The following is a 21776-nucleotide window of genomic DNA, read 5'->3' as shown; positions in this document are numbered from 1 at the left end:
AGCTAGGCATGCTTGCTACCAACTGAGTCCCACTCCAGCCTGGCCTGTCTGAATTTCCAGACCCTGTGTGTCTTAGTAAGCAGCCAGCTCAGTTGCACAGGAATTTAACTGGATCCTGTTTAGCTTTCCATTGCCTCTCTCATTCTTCCTCAGCAGTCCTCCTTGGGCCCCAGGCCGCCCCCAGCAGCCTCTCAGGCTGATCCATCCCCTTCCATCACTGTCTGTGTCTCTCCAGAGAGAAGAGGGCAGTGCTCCCCATCCTAGCCAGGCTGCATCAAGACTCACCTGCCGGGACAGCCCAGTATCCACTGCTTACCTGCTTCAGTCCGGCTTCCTCACAGGCTGGATTCCTCTAATGGCAGCATCCTCGGGGCAGAACTGAACTCAGACTTTGAACGGTGGTACCCCCGGTAGCGTGACTCAGTGGCCAAGGAAGCAGACTTTTAAGAGCTAAAGAGTCTGTTTAGCCCTGTTGTGACCTCTTCCTGATCTTCTAAACTTGGAAGTTTCCTAACCCCCGAGAGCCTAGCTTTCTTGTCCGTCAAAGGGAAATCCTGACACTGTGCCCTGAATCAGCAATGAGGCTAGGAGGCAGTGTAATGAACGCACTCTCCTTAGCTCCTGCCCCGCACACCATAGGGCTCCATAATACATTCTCATGACAGTGTCCTCTTTGCAGCCCCTAGGAGGGTGGCTCCCTTTCCTAGCTATTCCAGGCTCTGAGGAGTTATTTGTGAGTGACTGTGTTCTGTCTGGAGCTAGGTCTGATTCATATTTGTTTCCCAGTGTTCAGAAAACAGAGGTGTGTGTGTGTGTGTGTGTGTGTGTGTGTGTGTGTGTGTGTGTGTGTGTGTGTGTGTGTCTGCTTAGTTAAATCCAGGCAGAGTTTCTAGGTTTGATTATTGTGTCTGCAATTCTAGACATGACCTGCAGATGGTGCACATAGCCATGGGAGGTGTCAGGTTCTGAGCTGGCACTGGGATCTTGGTTTTCACCACATTGTTAGTTAGTTCTCCTGGACATCCCACATATCCCAGGTAGGGTCTCACTGTGGCCCAGGCTGCTTGGTGTGACCTACCAGCACACTGCATCCTCCTTCTCTATGCCACCTGTTGGTCCCTTCTCAGTCCTCTGTTATCTTCAGAAACAGTAGGTTTCAGACCCACCTTCCTTCCAGTTCCACAGCCCCGCCTCCCCTGGGGCTGGTCACAGTGCAGGAGCAGTACACGCTCTCATCTGAAGCTGGTCTCTAGCTCAAGACCTTTCCCTTCCTCTGCTGCTCTAAACCTTTGTGGCCACAGAGGGAGGTCACAGGCAGCCTCCCAGGATGGACCTGTCACCAGAAATGCTGTTACTGTACACCCAAATCCTCCACAGGATGCTTGGCTTTCTCTCTGGTATCTGAGTTGCTGATTGCCTCCAAACCTGGCAAGGGGCTGTTGTCCTTCTGTGCTGAGTCGACTGGATATGTTCCCTTCCCCTGTCTTTGAGCCCTTTTTGCCCTCTGACCTCCAGCGATCTCTCTCTTCCCTGTGGCCACACCTGGCCACACCTTGCTCTGTGTCAGCCCAGAGCTTTGGGTGCTGGCTGGATCTGCAATTAGTATGTATATTCACTTGTACTTCTCGTGTAGCTGTGTACCAGTGGTTCCGGCAGCTACACTTCTCTGGCTGCTCTGGGTCTTCTGGAAGAGAATCCAGGGGACTCCCACTGCCTGCTCTAGGCTTCCCAGCATGCATTCCCTGATTGCCTCATTGCACAGGCCACACACACTTTCCATCTGCAGACAAGAAACCCGGCTCAGAGGGGTTTAGGTACTTGCTCAAAGCCACAGAGCTGCTTGCCTCTTAGAACCCAGCACGGACCTGAGAACAAAAGGCATACTCAGTGGATGCACCCTGGCTAACTGAAAGCCTTACAAAAGCTTCCAGCGCAGAGTCAAAGCCCAGGCTTGGGACACAGGCCTCTCTGCCCTCCCCACTGGCCCTTGCCAGATGGGAAAAAAGCCACCACATAGAAACATAACCTTTATTGCACACGGCGCTGGGTCTTTTTTCATAGAAAAAGGTATTAACACATAAGCATCTGCAAATTGAAGCAACTCCTGGTTTTCTTGGAACAGTAAAATCGCATGCAGTGTCTCTGAGTTGGGATTTTGGTCTTTGTCAAAATCACCTAGTCAGGAGGGGGGTGAGCAGGAGGGGAAAAAATTGCTGTCTTTGTGCCTCTGACTCAAAAGAAGGTGAGAGAAATATATAGATATATAGATTGTCGCTGTGTCCCATTCTGCCTATATATGTATATATCTCTCCACACGTATTTCATGGGGTGGAGGATTTGACTTGTTTTGTGCCCTGGCTTCATGGAGAAGAAGAAAATAGTTTCATTTGTACAAAAGAGTCCTATGTACAAGTGTTCATGACTTGGGGGTTTCTTTTTCACGTCTTTTTAAAATTTTTTTATTATTATTTTTTTTTTGCCTGTGAGTTTAATATAAATAATTCGGGAAACAGCCACGTTGGTGTGTGAGGGCTGGAGGTGCAGAGGTCCCAGGGTACAGCCCTTCTCCTGATGTCAGCACACCTACACCAGGGTGTAGGATTTGGAATAGGCTCCAGCCCCTTGTTTCTGAGAACGACCTACCCCTGGGGTGTTCATCTCAAGTAGTGAGTCCCTGGAGCCCCCCATTTTGGTGTGTGGGCCTCCGGCCCTTGGAGGTTCAGTGCTGGGGGCCGGAGGGGCAGCAGCACTAGGGGCAGCAGGAGGCTCACTGGGGGTAGGACCAGGTGCTGGGGGTGCTGTGCCAGCTGGAGGGGCCGGCATGGCCAGAGTCCTCTGAGGTAAGGTGGCCGTGGTGGTGGCAGCTGGGGCCCCTGGATGGGGGAGGGCCAAGGGCTTGCTGGCAGGGTCCAGAGTGAGGTGCCGGGACTGGGTGTGGTAGGCTCGAGTCAGGTTCCTCATGGAGGCCTCTCGGGGTGGGACCACAGGGCAGGGCTCCCGCCCATCTGCCTTTCGGAAGAAGTTCTCCGACTTGGAGTACACTGGCAGGTTGCAGTAGTCACCTGGAATCACAGAAGCCGGCTGAGTCAGAAGCCTGGGGACACATTCATCCAATCCCTGTCTACTCTCGCCAGATTAAGGGGATGACCACTGTGTAATGAGCCTCTCCCATGTGCCAGTCATGTATGCGATTTTTTTTTTAAATGCAAAGGACATAGTATCATTTGAATTACACAAATAGAAAATCAAGGTCAGAGAGCTTAAATGACTTGTTTAAATCACAGAAGCATGAAGAAGTTGAGCTAGAACATGGTTCTGAGAGGTTCTCAAGTCTTTGCTCTCGCGTTCTCCTCAGGGAACTAGGGTAGGCTGGCAGGATGAGATCTGGATAGGCTTGTGATGCTGGGAGGCAGGGGCCAGAGCAGGGGATGTGGGCTGAGCACTCACTCTTGCTGGCTCGGTGAGGGATGGGCACAGCCACGTTCTTGCCCCGGTCAGCATCCTGGGGCTTGGGTGGAGAAGCCGTGAAGCGGCAGATGCCGGGCTCGGAGGGCGTGCTCATGGATGTCATGCTGTCGGCATTCTCGTTGGTGCCCGTGGTCATCTGGTCCGAGGAGCTGTCTGAGATGAAGCACTCTGTGATTTCAAACTTGGCATTCTGCAGCTGCTCCTCCAGCTTGGCATGCTCGTAGGCCCGGGCTAGCTCCTCATAGGTGGAGGAAGCGCTCTCCGTAGACACCATGCTGTTCCGTCCTTTGTCTGGAGATGTGGATGGGGTGGAGTTGAGAGGAGAGGAGTAGGTTATGGGGTGGGAATGGCACCATCCCTAATTCAAGCAGCCATTTGAAAGCCTGGCCATGAGGGCACCAGGCTAGAAGACTCTGTTTTCCCTGGGGGGAGTGGTAGTGGTGGCGTAAGTGAGATCATTGACTAATAAAGAACAGAACCCTTTTCAGTCTTTAAAAAAAAAAACCCAAAAAACAAAAAACCAAGCCTTGTAATATCAACTCTTTCTTTAACAAATGTCCAGTGCCCCATTCTTTTCCTAATAATTCTTCAGGAAAATCAAAGTCAAATCATTGACCAAGCAAAGTCCAGTGACACCCCCCTCCCCCACCACACAGGGAGTCAGTGGATAACTGGGAAGGCAAGTGATGTGGATGCTGGACAAGGCTGGTTAGAAAGGAATCGGAGGAAAGGAAGTGGGCAATGAGTGGGGGAGGGGACTGGAGAAAGATGGACGGGATGCAGGCAGGTCCCTAGACACACCTGTGTCTTGGGATAGACTGGCACTGTAGCTGTCACTCTCAGCGACAGTGACACCCGTGCTGCGAACCCACATTGCGCCAGTCGGAGGTGAGGGTTCGGGCAGGGGTGGAGGCCTGGCCCTTGGTCAAGGTCCACTGGCTCGAGTACCGGTTCCGGGTGCTGTGGGCTGATTTCACGTTCTTCCTGGACACTGGGTCTACACACAGAGGGAGGCAAGAAATGGCAGCCTCCACCTGAGGGCACTTAGGCTCTCAGCAAGGGAAGTGGCAGAAGCAGTCGCAGAGACTCCCTGGGGAATACTGGCCATGCCGCTTTCCTGACATGTGCGGGAGCAGGGGGTGGCATCCTGACCCCCACCCCTCCCCAGCATTTCCTTCTACATGGGAAAGGATGGGATGCTCTGTTCTGTTGCCTTCTGACTGTCATCCCCTCTGTCCCCGATGTAGCCCTTCCTTGTGTCTGGGGTCACTGTGACAGAAAGCCCTTGGAGAGCATGGAGACCCAACCCTTGACCCAAATTTCTAAGTAAGGAAACTGAGAGCCAGAGAGACAAGGTTAGCAATGCCCAAGGTCATTTATAACTAGGATGTCTGCAGTCAAGGCCTCCAGACTCTTAACTCCAGAGCTTTGTCTACTCTTCCACCCCATTCCACGGTATGCTCTCTCTTTCTCTAAAAATATGTGTGTGAGTATGTGTTCATGTGTGTGCATGTATGTGTTCATGTATAGAAGCCAGAGATTGATGTCTGTTGTCATCCACGTGCCTGATCTTTTGAGATAGGGTCCCTTGCTGAAACTGGAGCTTGCCAATTTGACTAGGTTGGCTGGGTAGTGAGCTCTAGGGATGTACTTGCTTCTGCATCCCCAGAGCTGGCACTACAGATGTGTATCTCTGTTCCTGCCTTTTTATGTGGGAGATGGGGATCCAAACCAAATCCTCAGGCTCTTGCAGAGGCACCTTACTGGCTAATCCAGCTCCCCAGCCTTCTTTTTCTTTCTTTCTTTTTTAAAATCAGCTCTACCCCATGCTGAGTGACCTCCACACCCCTATCCCAACTCCCATAGGACCGCCTCTTCACGATGAATGCATACTGGTTCCTGGCCTGATGTCGGACATGTCGATGAGGGGTCCTGTGCTCTGGATGAGGGCTGGATGGTGCAAAGAGACACCAGTACAGAAGCTCTGTGGGTTGACAGCTTGGCTGAACTCGGCATCTGTTACAGGGATGGTGGCCTTGTCATCTCCTAGAGGGAGAAAGAAGTCACCTGAAGTCCTCCTCAAGTTTTTCTTTGTCTTTATGCAATGCTGAATGCCAGAGGGGCCAGCCACTCTCTCCATTGGAAGAACAGGACAGTTGGCCCTTGAGAAGAGCTGTCATGAATTCCAGGGCTGCTGAGCGGGCGGGGCTGCAGCGAGAACCCTGGGCATGGCCATGGGGCTTGCAGTTGTGCTCCAGGGGTTGAGGCCTGGGGAAGCACACCTAGAACAGAGCACTCACCCAGCTGCTTGATGCCCTCCTTGTCCTCAATGAGCAGCTGCACCCTGGGGATGTCGATGTGGAGCCGTGGACCCTGGGCTGGCCCTTTCACAGGGGTGTCAAAGCTTCGATTGTTCTTGCTGTGGAAGAAGAAAAGGTTGGGGTAAGGGACTTTTCAGACCAAAGGGACCTTAGATACCTCTTTGGGTGGCTCCAATATAGGGGAACAGGAGGCTGGGGCTGGGGGGTCAGGGAGAGGGGAGCAAAGAGAAAGCAGCTAAGTGACACCTACCTTATCAGCATTTCTGCCAAACTCTTTGCATCTGCAAAACAGTAGAGAGAGGTAGCTGGGTGAGAATGGAGTTTGGGCAGGAGGACCGAAGTGGGGACGCTGTCTAAAGTGGCAATGGTCTAAGGAGTGGAAGGAGCAAGACAAAGACCCACAAGACAGCAATGATAAGTTTTATTGTTCCCAGTTTGGTGTTGTCTTAGATCTGGCTCCCTTTTCTTCGATTTCCCTCCATCCAATAGAGAGCTCTTCCTAAAGGAGAGGAGGCATCTTCAGTGCTCTGTCTACTGAACCAGTGCTCTGTCTACTTCATGAACCAGCTGTAATTTAGGAAGATGCCATGGCATGCTGGAAACAGACTTTAGTAAAGGATCCTCAGCTGTCTATTGGGAAAAGGGGAGAGTGTTGGACGAGGCAGAGGTGGTCAATGAGAAGCCCTAGATGACTTAACTCTTACACCAGCCAAAAGACTTCTTCTTCTAGGGCAGTGGTTCTCAACCTTCCTGATGCTGTGACCCTTTAATACAGTTCCTCATGCTGTGGTGACTGACCCCCAACCATAAAATTATTTCATTGCTACTTCATAACTGTAATTTTGCTACTGTTGTGAATTGTAATGTAAATATATGGTATGCAGTCTATCCTATATGTGACCCCAAAAGGGGTTGTGATCCACAGGTTGAGGCCACTGCTCTAAGGCATCTGTGCCCCAGAGTCCATGAATGGATTTGAGAGTCCACGCTGTATCTCAAAGGGGTTTTGAATCTCTTAGGTGATGATATTGGACGAAAGGGGAACCAAAAGGTCTAGCTAATGTATTGGAGCCCAGAAGCTGAAAAATGACCTGTCCAAGTGGAGATAGTGGTATGCCTTCACCCAATCATCCATCTACCTAACTGTCCACCCAACCATTCACACAGCCACCAAAATATTCATCTATCTATCCATTCACCCACCCATCCATCCACTGATCCAACTATCAGTGTATCCAGCTATTTTTTTTTTTGAGACACTCATGATCTAGGCTGTCCTCAAACTTGAACTCCCTTTATAGTTGAGGATAATCTTAAATTTCTGATCCTCCTACCCTAACCACCCAAGTGCTAGGTTTACTGGTGTATACTATCATGCCAAGCTTATGTAGTGTGAGAATGAAACCCCAGAGTACATGCATGCTACAGAAGCACTCTTCCAGCTGATCTATATCTCCCGACCCCCATCTAACTATTTAATCATCTACCCAAACAACACTCATTTCTGCAACAGTGCATTCAACAGCCAATCATCTTTCCATTTATACATGCAACTAGCCATACCACTAGGTAACTACCCATTCAACCATTTATATAATTATCCCACCATCCAGGTATTTTTTATCCAACTGTGTGGATGGCTGCATCATGTATCAATATCCGTCAAAATACCCATTCTTCCACCCACTGACCCAATCAACCATTTATGTATCCAAACCATCGTCAAACCATTTATCTATCCATTCTTGTGTTTATACATCTTTCTATCTACCATACAGTCAATCATCCATTTAAACGTTCAATCATTTATCCAATTATCTAAGCACTCATTTACATAGCTATTCACTGAACGATCTGTTCTTCCATCCCCTCTGGTCCCGAATACCATGGAGAGGTTAGTAATTCTGTGCTATTCTTGTCCTCTGGCTTCTTATTTTAAATAGTAAACTCTATAAGTATATGGCTTGCCCTTCTTTACCTCTGCATCTCTACCCTTCAACAGTATCCACTCTGCATCACACTCAAATGTTTTTCAAGGGAGTGAGCAAACATATGAAGTAACCAGTAGGTGCTAGATAATGTACCAGGCCCTGGGACAATCAAGAAACATGAGTTTCATTTATGCCAGACTATGGTGTTAAGTATTGAAAGGAGACAATATTCAAAATATTTTACATTTGACACCGCATGGAAACTTCCTGGCCAGGAATTGAACAGAGTCCTGGAGAGATGTATTTGCCAATGATATGGAACTATTTGCATATGTTAATAACCAATATGGCTTTACCAGTGTGGACTTGTACAAATGTCAGCCCTTGTTGGTGTAGGCACAAAATCCTGGGACCATAAAAGGAGAAAACTGTGAATGATTAAGGAGACTTAAGAAGGTTTGAGTAGCAGGTCTTCCTTTTAGGGGACACAGGCTCTGGTCTCTTGCCCAGGTTGTCCTGTGGCCCACTGAATGGTGGCAGTATGGATGGGAGTTACCAACCTCCAATCCCTGAAAGCTGGTAGAAAAGCCCCTCACCTCGGAGCCTCTTCAGACGTTTCTCCTTCCTCTTCTTGCGTACAACAAAGAGCAGTGCCGCCCCCAGTGTGGCCAGGATGACGGGGCAGCCGATGGTGAACAGCTTCTTGACGTCATCCCCTTCCCCTTGAGCAGACTTGATGGGTGGAATGGTACCTGAGAGGGGCAGAGAGGAGAATCAGGGGATGCTATGAGCTGGCAAAGGCCCGTGTGTGAGAAAACCTACTGATGAATTCTGGTGTCCTTGGTCTCTGATCCCCCATCTCCCACTCCAGAGCTGTAGTCTCCTCTCTGCTTCCCTAAATTCAGGTCTTATCACGACAGCCATGAGCAGTTACTCAGCTTTTATGTTGTATTAATGACTTTCTGTTCTAGAATTTTTCTGGTTTTGTTCTAGAATTTTCCTGACCCTCTCTCAGGATTATTTCCCTGCCTGGCCAGGTTTGATGTGTAATCCTAGGGCATCCACAGGTGTTGAAGGGATTCCATCCCACATCTAGCTGGGCACTGGAGGAACAGAGCAAGGAGATCAGTCAGGAGAAGTCATGGAGTGGGGGTGGATCCTGCGATCCCTTCTCCCGATGGGGATAACTCCTTCATCTCCCCGCCACCTCCCTCTGTCCCTGTTACTTCCACTGCTAGCAGCATTTGCTGTCCCTGGGTGCCTGCAGGAAGGTGATGACAGACTCCACCCATAAAACCCTCTGCAAAACTCTGATCCTTGATCCTTGCCTGTTTTCCAAGTTGCACTTAAGAGTCATCTCCCCCGTGAAGACTTTCTTATTGGGGCCTATCTCCTGAAGACTGTTTTTGTTCTGTTTCCTTAGTATGTAGGTGGACTTAATTTTCCTTGTGACAACTGGCCCCTAAGAGCTTTCTTTTTCTCCAATGCAATGTGTGTGCGTGCATGCATGAGGGTGGTGTGTAAAGCATCCCGATGAGGTAGATACCAGTTAGGTGCTCACCAAATGTTCATGCTCTTGCCTACATTTCCCAGACTTCCTTGCAGTTAGCTTAGGGTCACATGATTAGTTGGAACAACAGAGGGTGAAAAAGAGGTGATGATTTTTTTTCTTAGTTAGAGCAAAGCCCTGGGTTTGTTCCCTGACATACATGCACGTGTGCATGCCCCTTCAAGACAGTTAAGAACTGATGTGCCTTTTTTCTTGGGGGAGGGACCATGTTCAAGATGGTGTAGCTAAAAGGTGGTAGCCAATCAACTCTCTCAGGACTTTATCAGACCAAGAGAATCTTCACTGGGTGGAGCCACCAGGCTCTTGGTTACTTGTTACTACAGATCAGGCTGTCAATCTTGACCAAAACACTCTGCAAGCCGAGCCCTCAGAGGGCAGGGTCTCAGTTCTCTCTTGGCTTACCTCTCTCTCTCCATCTCCCTGAAGCAATCAATGGACAATAATAACTGCATCTTCAAAGACTTTTGTCTGCCTGTCAGGACTGGCCACCAGTAGATTTGCCCATTTACCCACCTGCTACCAATCTGCTGGCCTCTCTGCCTCGCTCCTTAGCCTTCTACCCTGGGTTTATCCCTGCCTGTTTCTCTCTGCCCATCTCTTTAGAAGCCTTGGTGCTGTGCCATCCCATCCTTTCCAACTCACTGCCATCGTAGTCCAGGGTGGCAAACTGGGCTGTCTCGTTGCCACAGCCAGCGCTGTTACAAGCCCTCATGCGGAGTTCATACCACGTGGCCTCTCGAAGTTCTGTCAGAAACACCTCTGTGGAGCTGTTGGCCCGGATGCCCTGCCAGGCCCAGGTCCCCTTGGGCCGGTACTCCAGGACAATGGCTGTGATAGGACAGCCCCCATTGTTCCAGCCCTGCAGGTTAAGCCGAGCGTGTGTGGAGTTGATGTGGGTGAAGAGGTGCTGGTCTTTGCTGAAGGAGGGTTCTGGGGGACCGGAAGGAGAAAGAGGGATCAGAGAGCCCTAGAAAGAAGAGACCCTTCATCTATCTGGGAGGGCTTTTCCTGGGGGCAGCTGGGACTGTAGCAGGGGCACCCCCAGAGTGGAGCGGTGAGGGGAGGAAAGGCCCTAGAGTGGGGTCCTAGTAGTGAGGGTGAGAGGTGGGAGGAGGGAAGAGTGCCAGCCCTCTGACCCTCCAGGGAAGGAAGTAGGATATTTTAGTCAATCATCAATCAATTAATTAATTAATTTTGACAAAATCTTATGTAGACCAGGCTGGCCTCTGACTCTCTACGTAGACAAAGATGACCTTAAATTTTCTGATTCTCTTGCTTCCACCTCCAAGTGCTGGGATTACAGTTTATGTGGTGCCTGGAATTGAACTAGGTGGTCCTGCATGCTAGCTACACCCACCCCCCAAGTCCAGCTCAGTTTCTCCTGGTGATGATCGTGTACCGAGATGCTCTAGCGATGGGAAAAAGGCTGAGTGTCCTCTTTCTAGCCCCCTACACACTTGTCTCCACTTTCTCCGTGATAGCCATCCTCTGCCCACTGCTTTGGGCTCGCCACCCCCACCCACTTCCCTCCTGGGCCCTGCTCTTCATCGCCACCCCCCCGACCCGGCCTCACCCCGCCCGTGGGTCTTGGCCTCGATGATCTCGCTGATGCGCCCAGAGCCCACACTGTTCTTGGCTGCCAGCTTCACCTTGTACCACGTGCCACACTTGAGACTGTCTAGCTTGAAGGAGCGCTCGCTGGAGCTGATGAACACATCCTTCCACTCCTCGCTGTTATCCACTGAGTACTGCAGCACAAAGCCTGCGGGAGGGGTTGGCTTGAGTGGGCAAAGCGGAGGAGGGCGGGGCAGCAGAAACCCAGCCTTGACTCCAGCAGAGGTCATATGCATATGCAAATGAGATGCAAAGCTGGAGGCCTCCTGTCCCGAGTGCTGGGTGAGTCTGGGTCTCTCCATAGCTCTAGCATTAGATTTAGAGAGCTGGGAGGCCTAAGATACTAACTGTCCTATGAGGGGCAGGGAGTGTGGCCAGCAATGTCCCCATTTGGGAAGAGCTTTCGGTAAGTACATGTAGAGGGTAGCCATTCCAGCTTTGATCTGGAAGTTCCAACCCCCATGGAGGCTTCGGTAACTGTCACGCCTACAAGGCAGGGCCAAGAGAGGACCCTGAAGACCCGAGATCCGGATGCGCAGGCTCTCTTGGTTCCTGGACCCTGGACGCTGGAGGTAGACCAAGCAGAGTTCTCCAGAGAACACTGCTGGACTGCACTACACCTTTCCCAGACCCTGTAACCTATCCCTTCACTTGTAAGTTACCCCACAAAATAAACCCTTTTTTTTTAACTACGTGGAGTGGCCTTAATACTTTAACCAATAAGTACACTCTTAGCCCCACCTCAGACGATAGAACCCTGAGCTGCACTCTAAAAGATCTCTGCTGAGTCTCACATAATCTTGTTTGAGGGGCACTGATGCTGTGTTTGTCTGCTTTGAAAGACTGGGGAACCTAGGCCCCATGAGGAGAGCACTTCAGATGTGCTCCGTTCCCGGATGGAGGGGATGGGAGTACTCTCCATGCACCGGAGTACCTCCTGTTCTGAATTGCCCTCCAGATTTTTCCTGGGGATTATGGGACCAAGTATGAGAAATAGGCGAGGCCCTTCCCTTGCCCTGGGACTCCAGAATTCCCTCTCCTCCTGACCCAGACCCCTCCTTACCTCTGATGGAGCTGCCCCCATTGTCCCCTGGGATCCAGGTCAGAGTGATGGAAGAGGCAGAGGTTTTGGAGACGGTGAGGCGGGGCTGGTCCGGGGGAACTGTGAGAAAAAGCTACCAGCTGTCATCGGCAAAGGTTAATGCCGTGGCAATGATGGAGGTCCAGAGGGTCATAACAGGAAGGTCCTGGCCCTTCCACATGCCTTCTCATCCCTCCCGCCTTGGTTCTCCCAAGGTCCGCCTCCCCAACACCCGGGGTTGCCTTTCTTGGTCCTTCAGTCTCTTTAACAGGATGACATTCCTGTCCCTGTTGCCACTTAAACCACCTGCCTTGCCGAGTCTCACCTTGCACCAGAAGGTTGACGATGATGGTATCAAAGCCACCAGTGTTGGTGGCTGTGCAGGTGTAGTAGCCCGAGTCCTCGGCCTTCACAGCGCGAAGCAGCAGTGTGCCGTTCGTGTGGATGAGCCGGTGTCCGTCCAAGGACACGGGGATTGCTGAGTCTTCACTGCCAAACAAAGAGGTGGCATGGGTGTTGGCTCACGCTCCCTAGTGCCCGGGCCCTCCCCCCAGTGTGGGGGCAAATAGAAGAGAGGCAGGAGGAGGCTGGCAGGGGATCTTGGGTTTTTGGGACCTTTGTTCAGCGCTTCCCAAGGATTTCCAGTGAGCCCCTGTCTCTTTACCCACCCAGGAAGGTTATTGACTGGGGGAGAGGTGGGGGGAAGGTAAACTCATATGAATAGTGTCATATGCCCTGTAGGACTGCCGTAGGGCAGAGATGACCAAACAGCTTTCCATTTCTCAGGAGCCATCCCACTCCTCCAGGGCCAATACCTGTCCTTGGTCCACTTCACAGCTGGAGCTGGATCTCCCACTGAATTGCAAGGCAGCCGGACGTCTTTCATCCAGGGTGTTGTTACAGTGCCTCCGAATGAGATGATCTTTGCTGGGGCTATAGGAAGGAGAGCACAAGGGCCACTGTGCTTTTCACCCTTCACATTTCCTTAGCCCCTTTCACAGGGCTCCCCACATTTATAATGCAAGTCAGGGGAGATTTTTGGATAAACTGGTGGAGGTGTTCCTGAGACAAAATGGGGCCAGTGTGCCAGGGCTCAGGACAAGAACTGACGGGACCTGGGGTCTGCTGGTTCTGGAGGAGATGGTGGGTGATGAAGCCTCCCAGGATTCCGGGCCATCTAGGTGGTGATGGTGTTCTCGAAGGGGCAAGGTATACAAGGTTGGGTAGGAGAGGCTGCGTGTGCATGTGTGTAAGTATGTACTTCTGAGAGTTTATCTAAGTGTGGTGGAGGTGCAGTAGTGTTCAAGTGTTCTACCTCATGAGACAGCTGTGTGTGTATAGGAATGTGTCGTATATGATGTCTACAGGGATGGGGTCAGACTTGTGCCAAGGGCGGCTCAGGTGCTAGGACCTTGTCCTGGGACGATGCCAGGCTCTAAGCTCCTTCCCTCCTGAAGAAGGTGAAATCTGGAGACAGGGTTGGTGGTACCCTGAGAAGGAGGAAGGGAGGTGAGCAGGCTGAAACAGCTGTGTGCAGGGAGCTCTGACTCAGAGCTCCAAGGGACAGCACAACACATCTCAGCTGTCTTGGATGGTCACGCCGCACAGCTGGATAGAAGGCTGACAGAGCCTGATGGCTGCAGGTGTGAGCCCCTGGCTTACCACAGACCCTCAGCTGGATGCTTGCTGGTTCTGTCTCTGTGGCCAATGGGGGGCTTCTCCCATCCCAGGGAGTGGGGCTGGGCCAAGGCAGGCCAGTCCTGGGAGCCCAGCCTGGAGAGTCAGGTGAGCTTGGGGTTGGCTGGGGAGGGGATGGGGGCAGGAGGCAGGGCCCAGGAGGCCAGAGACTTGAAGATCTCTGGTGCTAGTTCCTCTGTCCTTGGGCCAAGGCAGAGAACAGCCCACAGTTCCGCTGTGTGGCTGATCCTGGGTTTTGGGTTGGGGCCTCAAAGCTGTCATTCTTTTGAAAGTATGGGAGTGCCTACAGACCATCCCTCATGTCCAGATCAGGGATGGGTGAGGCCTGCCCTGGGAAGGTCTTGTTCTAGCCCAGAGCCTGCTGGTACATAGAAGAGCGCTGTCAGAAAGAACCTTCTGCCTGCTGTTTCTGGTTGCAGCAGGAGGCTCTCTCTGGAGTCCCAAAGGCCCCGCGGAAAGCATCAGTGTACCCCACACTCCAAGAAGCCCCTCTTCCAGCAGCTGAGTACTAAGACCAAGGTTCTGCTTTGGGTTGGGGGGATGAAGGAGATTCTCTCAAGTTGGGGGAGAGTTTGCAACCTAGCCAAGGTGTTTCTGTGAGAGCGGGCCTGGTTGTAGCCTGTTGTATGACTTCTCCAGAGTCAGGGGGCAGCAGAGGCCTGTTCTTTTGGTGGATGCAGAAGGGAGACCTGTAGCCAGCTCTTCACAGCCACAGTCACAGGTAGCAGGGAGGGGACACAGCCCCTGTTTGGGAAGAACCAGAATTCTGCAAACGAGCTTCTGGAAGTTTCTCCTGGCCCCTGCCCCAGGCCCAGGCTTCTCACCCTTGCCCGCAGGCTCGATGGTGACCTTCTCGCTGCTGTTCCCCCTGCCTGCAGAGGTGACTGCAGCCACCCACAGCAGGTACTGCTGTCCCCGGTTCAGGTGGGCGATCCTGTAGAAGAGCTGTTCAGGACTCGTCTCGTACTCGCTGGGAGCCTGTGGGGCGGAGGCGAAGCCACACCGTGAAACAGAAGCCAGGCCTTGGCCTCCAGCCTGCCATTGTCCTCAGCGCCTCGGGCTGGAGCCAGGACTCTGTCCAGCGTGCTCTTTCCCAGCCGAGAATGGCAGTGGACAACATCTGTGCTGGGTTCAGCCCCGGGAGCTGACGGTGCCAGTCCCGCAGTATTTCTGGGTCAACCTCGGTTTACCTGCCTGTTCTATAGGCTGTAGCAGCTGTGGCTGCTGGTCGACAGGTGTGGGTGTTTTGAGTGAATGAGGGTCAGAGAAAGGAAAACGAGGGACTCAGGGTCCCAGGAAAAAACACGTGCCAAGAGAGGTTCTGTGGAAAAGCCGAACGACTGCCTCTGCCTTGTTATGGCTGCAGTCAGCCCCGCAGCAGCCTGTCCCCTGCTCAGCCACCTCCCAGCTCTGCCACCTAATTACACTCTCTCCCTCCCAGGAAGGTAGAGAGGCAGCAGGGAGAGTTTTTCTGGGCAGCACTTTATTAACGATTATTAGTGGTATAGATCACCATATATATTTGTAGGTTACATAAATCTATAACATTTTTTTTTTAACCAAATGACAGTTTTGACAAGTTGCCAACAAAACAATATCAGATCCCAGTGGTTTTACCAGTTGCTTTGATGAAAAGATTATGTTGCCTTGGAAACCAGAGGCTCAGATATTGAAATGAATTTGAGAAGGCGCTTTTGATAAGCGCTAGTTTGTAGACCTCCTGGCAGCCTCTTCCCTGGCATCGGCCGGATGGGGCTGACTTTCATTTTATTTTATGTTTTTGGCCAGCCGCAGGGAATGGGGGAGAGGATGGCACTCAGAGCCCCTCTGAGATCAGGGCTCAAGTCCAAGGAGGGGGAACAGTCCCCGGAACAGATGGGGGCCCCGAGGCCAGAGGGAGCTGGTAATTAGTTATCTCTGCAGTCGTGAGATCTTGCACACAGGCTCTCTTGCACATGGCTGTGCAGATGCACACATGTGCCGAGAGATGGATGTCACCGAGGACTTTCTCCATGGCCAGTGGGAGAGCGGAGGGGTCCAATGACTTGTGACAGGAGAAAAGGAACCTCCTTTTTGGGACTCAGATCCTCTGAAGGGAAATGTTGGGAGAAGATTTGTGTACCCTCGTGATGTGTACAGATCTCTTGGTAGCATCCCTCTGGTCTTCCTGGGGGTGGGTGTGATGCTGTGTCTAACCCTGAACACAGTTCCTGCTGGGCACAGGGGACAGGTGCAGAGACACCCTGAGTCCTTTTAAGCTGGGACATCTGGGGACGGATGCAGTTCATGCCAGTACATGACTCTAGGATGGTGTGATGGCTTCAGTGCTTGCTGTCCTTGCCAGTCATGTAACCATGTGGCCAGAGGCCCTCCCCCCAAGGGGCCTTAGTTCTTTTGCAAACTAGGAATCATACAACCTTACCTACTCTGGGCTGCGAGTCACTCTCAGGCAAAGAGTGTACAATTGTTTGAAAATCAGAATGCAGTTCCCTGGGCTTGTTTTCTGTGGGTGTAGAGGCGTGTGTGTGTGTGTGTGTGTGTGTGTGTGTGTGTGTGTGTGTGTGTATACATGTGTACTTGTGTGCACATACGCATGCGTGTGTGGATAGATGTTGGGTGCATGTGCTTGTGTGCCAGCGTGTACTTGAGAATACATTTGTGTTTATGCAGGACAGGAAAGTTTGTCTTTCCCTTGAAGATCTTTTGTGTTTTTTGTGCATGTTTGAGTATGTGCACCTGCATGTCTGTGTATCTGGGCATTTGTGTGGGAGTATGTGAGTGTGTGTAGAAGTCAGAAGCCAATATTTGGGTATTTTTTTTCTCAGAAGCTATTTACGTTTTTTTCTTTTCTTTTTTTTTTTTTTTTTGGTTGTGTTTTGTTTCTTTTCTGAGCAGGATCTCTCACTGGGACGTGTGCTTCACCATTAGCTAGGCTGGCTTGTTCTAGAACCCATTTTGCCCACCTTCACCTCCTTGGTGCTCACATTGTAGACACATGCCATGATGGCTGACTTTTTAGGTGGGTGCTGGGAATCAAGCTCCTGTTTCTTTCTTTCTTTCTTTCTTTCTTTCTTTCTTTCTTTCTTTCTTTCTTTCTTTCTTTCTTTCTTTCTTTCTTTCTTCCTTTCTTCCTTTCTTCCTTTTTTCCTTCCTTCCTTCCTTCCTTCCTTCCTTCCTTCCTTCCTTCCTTCCTTCCTTCCTTTCTTTTCTGGAGCTGAGGACCGAACCCAGGGCCTTGCGCTTGCTAGGCAAGCGCTCTACCACTAAATCCCCAACCCCTTTTTTTGGTTTTTAAGACAGGGTTTCCCTGTGTAGTTTTGGTGCCTGTCCTGGATCTTGCTCTGTAGACCAGGCTAGTCTCGAATTCACAGAGATCCACCTGGCTCTGCCTCCCGAGTGCTGGGAATAAAGGCATGTGCCACCCCCCCACCCTCCACCCCCGGCAAGCTCATGTTTCTTTTGTCAACAGCAAGAGGTATTTTATCCTCTGAGCCATCTTCCCCAGCCCTCACTTTTGTTTTTAGAGACAGGGTTTCACCCTGTAGCACAGACAGACCTGGAACCATGATATAGCCAAAGTAGGTCTCAAATTGATGGTGAACTTCCTATCTCAGCTCCTCTGAGCTAGGACTACAGATATTGAACCTCCATATCCAGAGACATATCAGCACCTCACCAAGATTCCAGTACTTTCCTTTTAATTTGGACTCCCTACAAATCCCTTGAAATTATTTTAAAACCATGCTGTTGCATCTCCTAAATAAGATTCAATGGATAAGAAATTATAGGAAAAAAAGAAGAAAACTATGACAGAAAAAAAACCCAATAGGCAAACAATGTGTTTCTAATCATAGAGGCAAAAAAAGTGGAAATGATTGATAAATTCAAATTTTCTAAAAAGAAATATTATCATACATCAAAACAAATTCAAAAAGCATGAATGAATTGGTGGCTACTTGTAATTTATACAATGGAAAATGGTTATTGTCCTTAATATGGAAAGAGCACAAATCAATAAGAAAAATGCAAGCAACCCAAATATCAAGAATGAGCACAAGATATGAATTGAAAGTGACTCAAAGAAAAAGATGACCAATAAGCATTTGCAAATAAACAGCCTAATAAGTAATCAAAGAAAGAAAATTTAACATAAGACAACTATTAAAAATAAAGTCCAAATGGCAAAAATGAAAATAAACCCCACAGCAAATCTGAAATCAGTATAGATTCAGGAATCTGGGTGCTCTGTGGCATGTGCACGTGCCTTCATGCTTCTGGAAAGCAACTTGTAAGCATGAATGTAGAGCCTCTGTGACCCTGGAATGACATATGTCCCTGAATGCTTCATGATGAAAGTTCATAGAAATATTATTTATAAGGGTGAAAGTGGAGCAATACTTATAGGCAGGAGGGAGGCCTTGTGAAACAGGTCATGCAAAATGATCACTTAAGATTGTGTTTTGAACATTTGATAGGCTGGAGACGAAGCTTAGCTCATTTGGTAGATTGCTTGCATAGTGTGCACAAAGCCTTGGTTCAATCCCTAGCACTGTGTAAACTGTGTGTGTGTGTGTGTGTGTGTGTGTGTGTGTGAGAGAGAGAGAGAGAGAGAGAGAGAGAGAGAGAGAGAGAGAGAGAGAGAGAGAGAGAGAGAGGCATGTCATCCCAGCACTTAGGAGGTAAAGAGATCAAAAGTTTTTGTTTTTATTATTTTCTCCCCTGGGACAGGATTTCTCTGTGTAATCCTGACTGTCCTGGAACTCCCTCTGTAGACCAGGTTGGCCTTGAACTCAGAGACCCACCTGCCTCTGCTTCCCAAGTGCTGGAATTAAAGGCATGGTGGCACCAAAAGTTTAAAATTCTTAGAGCCTGGGATACATGAAATCTTCTCATCCCTGCTCTCCCCCGCAAAAAAAAGGTCAAGAAAAAAAATCCCACAATCACCACAGAAGAATAAAGAAAAGAACTCTAACAAATTATATGGAAAAGATTATACAACATATAGAATTTCCTTTTAGTATTATGTAAAAAAACCCACTCCAATCCCATAATATATGTGCAGATCAAAGGCTGGAAGGTGAGGCTTGCTATTGTGGAACATGCTTGCTGTCTCAGCACTTGGGAGGTGGAGGCAGGGAGGCCAGAAGTCCAAAGTCTTCCTGGGCTGCATAGAGAGTTTGAAGCCTGCCTAGGCTATATGAGACCCTGTCTCAAAACCCCCTCCAAAAAAACTGGAGGGATGTTATTAAAACACCATTGGTGCTCATTATTAGGGAGCAAGCACAGCACCATGCTTTCTTTGTTATCTTTTTCTGTACTTTGTGGAGTTTCTTATAGCACTTACTTATTTATGTACATATATGTGCACGGACATGTGTGCCATGCCGTGCTGTGTGTATGGCGGTACAGGACAGCTTTCAGGAGATGGTTCTCCTTCACTCTGGGTTCTGGTAATCTGTCTCAGGTTGCCCGGCTCTCATGACAAGCCCTTTATCCCACTGTGCCGTCTCTCTAGCCCTGTTATTTGCTTATTTATTTTATGGATTTATCCATTTAGTGTGCAAATGCGTGTGTGCACATGTAGAGGTCGGGGGACAACTTGTAGAAGTCGATTCTCTCTACCCTTGGTTTCTGGGGATCAAACTCAGTTTATTAGACTTGGTGGCAAGTCCCTTTACTCACTGAACCACCTCCTTGGCCCTGGCTATTATTTTTGTAAAAAGAGAAATCCAGCCACAATATTGAAGTATTTGGTAGAGTTTCGCCCTGTCTGAGGCAGCTTTGGCTGCCCCCAGCTGTTCTCTGTGAGGCATGCATCTATGTGCATGTGTTCAAAGGCACACACCAGTGTGTATGAGTACACCCAATCTTCTGGTCATCTGTTTCTAAGCCCACACTTACACCGTGATTTCATAGTCTCACATGTCTCTGCATGCGAGCTTGCCCTCATCCCTGGCACCCTGACCAGAACTCCTCTTGTACATGAGTGGTAACAGTCACATGGAGTGTGGACTGTACTGTGCAGAGTGATAGTACTACCCATTATGACTTTCCCGGGGACCTCACTGAGCTCAGCATATCTCCCCTCCCTCCCCAGTCTCCTCATGTGCTTGAGCTGAAGTTCTCATCACTTTATGTAGACCTTGTGTGATACACCCTCATGGATGTCTCCCCTAAAAAAGGGAGTTCTTACATGCTCAGGACACAAAAAGCCTGGAACAAGGATCTCTGCTACATTTGGGATCTTGAATATCTCATGTGTTGAATGCTTGGTGCCTAGCCTGTGGTACTTTCGGAAGGCTGTGGAACTTTTAAGAGGTGGGACCCTGTAGGAGGGGTTTAAGTCATTGGGAGCATGTCCTTTCTGTCTATCTCATCTTTGAGACAGGTCTTGCTGTGTAGACTGGCATGAGTATCTCTCCTTTGCCTCCCAGCCATGAGCACCCATGGCAGTTTGAATGTAATTGGCCCCCATGATCTCATAGGGAGTGGCACTTTTAGGAGGTGTGGCTTTGTTGGAGTAGGTATGACCTTGTTGGAAGAAGTGTGTCACTGTGGGGGAGGGCTTTGAGATTTCCTATGCTCAGAACACTACCCAGTGAATCAGTTGACATCCTGTTGCCTGCAAGATGTAGGACTCTCAGCTGCTTCTCCAGCACCATGTCTGCCTGCATACCACCATGCTCCCTGTCATGATAATAATGGACTGAACCTTTGAAACTGTAAGTGAGCCACCCTAATTAAATGTTTTCCTTGTAAGAGTTGCCATGGTCATGGTGTCTCTTCACAGCAATAAAACCCTAACTAAGACAGCACCTTTCTCTATCACACACTTACTCCCTGCCATGATGAGTGCCTCACTACAGGTATAAAGGCTGTGGGGTCACCTGACCATGACTGAAACCTCAGAAGCTGAGAGCTGAAACAAACCTCTCCTCTTTATAAGTCAATTATCTCAGGTATTTGTCATAGTTACAGAAAGCTGACTGCCACAGTCCCAGTGCCCTCAGTAGTAGGAGAGGGGATAGGGACCATAAACTCTGTGCTGAGGCCTGGAAGAGAACCCCAACCAGTCATTGGCCACTCCTGAAGCCTGAGTTATCAGGAGGCCTCCACAGACTGGCCCCTTTGAAAGAGTTCATTATCAGAAGAGGAAGTGACTGTAAAGGCCGAGCTAGAGTGCGGCTACTTTCTTCCATCAGCTGAAAAGGGACATGCCACATGTCTAAGGCTTTACAATGGTCAGGTTGTTTGATATTCAGTCATCAAACATGTATCAGTGACTCCGATACTCTTGATAAATGCTCCACAGCTGGTGATTCAGAGATGAAAAGACACTGCTCCTGTGGTCCTTGAGGCCTCAGAGCCAAGAGTTAATGTCCCTAAGGCAGTTAGGTGATGGAGAAATAGGCCCCAGTAGAACTCAACAAAGGCAAAGGGGTGGTATGAAAAGGATGGTGAACAGTTTGGTGTTGTGAGAACTGAGAGAGGGGGAGGAGACAGAGAAGGGGAAGGAGAGAAGGGGAGAGGGAGAGAGAGGGGGCAGAAGATATGCTGAAAGCATTGATTGGTCAATCACAAGGGTCTATGCTAACGTGGAGCAACTAGAGTGTGCACCTGGTGTGTGTGTGTGTGTGTGTGTGTGTGTGTGTGTGTGTGTGTGTGTGTGTGTGTATGTGTGTGTGCACATGTGCATACCTGTCATAACACCAGCAGGAGCACAGTGTTCTCAGGTGGCATCTGCCGGCCATGTCCCAACAACTCCTCTCCCGGACACCCACTGTACAAAAAGTGCCCACCCAGTAGCGCCATGTGATGAGCTCCAAGAGAAGGCACACCCCAAGCCTCCACCTAAGATGTCAGCAGACAGCACAACGTAGGAACTCGGGAATACAAACACATGTGTACTCTAAAGCCAAAGCAATGGGTGAGAAGGATCTCTACCCACATACCATAGCACAGCTGAAAACCACAGACCCGAAGCAGTGCTGAGCAGCAGGAGCCAGATAAATAGCAGGACTTGACCTACACTGAGGGCTGAGAGAAGCAGCATTCATCCAAGCTGTCGAGTTGGGAGAACGGAGGGAAATAAG

At 49.9% G+C, this 21776-nt stretch overlaps 1 protein-coding gene across 1 annotated transcript in view; it reads right to left on the bottom strand.

Moving 5' to 3' along the window:
• Positions 1-2014: 2014 nt before the first annotated feature.
• The window catches only part of Dscaml1 (DS cell adhesion molecule like 1), a 338624-nt gene continuing 318862 nt past the window's right edge, over positions 2015-21776 (bottom strand). The window contains 14 exon segments of the mRNA XM_052758901.1: positions 2015-3062; positions 3448-3759; positions 4270-4324; positions 4326-4465; positions 5362-5514; positions 5769-5887; positions 6040-6070; positions 8317-8472; positions 9933-10220; positions 10864-11052; positions 11968-12066; positions 12311-12474; positions 12801-12918; positions 14508-14661. Coding sequence (XP_052614861.1) covers positions 2584-3062; positions 3448-3759; positions 4270-4324; positions 4326-4465; positions 5362-5514; positions 5769-5887; positions 6040-6070; positions 8317-8472; positions 9933-10220; positions 10864-11052; positions 11968-12066; positions 12311-12474; positions 12801-12918; positions 14508-14661 — 2457 coding nt within the window. The 3' untranslated portion in view covers positions 2015-2583.

Source organism: Peromyscus californicus, unplaced genomic scaffold (genome assembly GCF_007827085.1).
Source record: "Peromyscus californicus insignis strain IS unplaced genomic scaffold, ASM782708v3 Scaffold_11__1_contigs__length_118956290, whole genome shotgun sequence".
NCBI classification, from domain to species: Eukaryota; Metazoa; Chordata; class Mammalia; order Rodentia; family Cricetidae; genus Peromyscus; species Peromyscus californicus.
This window is presented reverse-complemented; position numbering and strand designations above follow the sequence as displayed.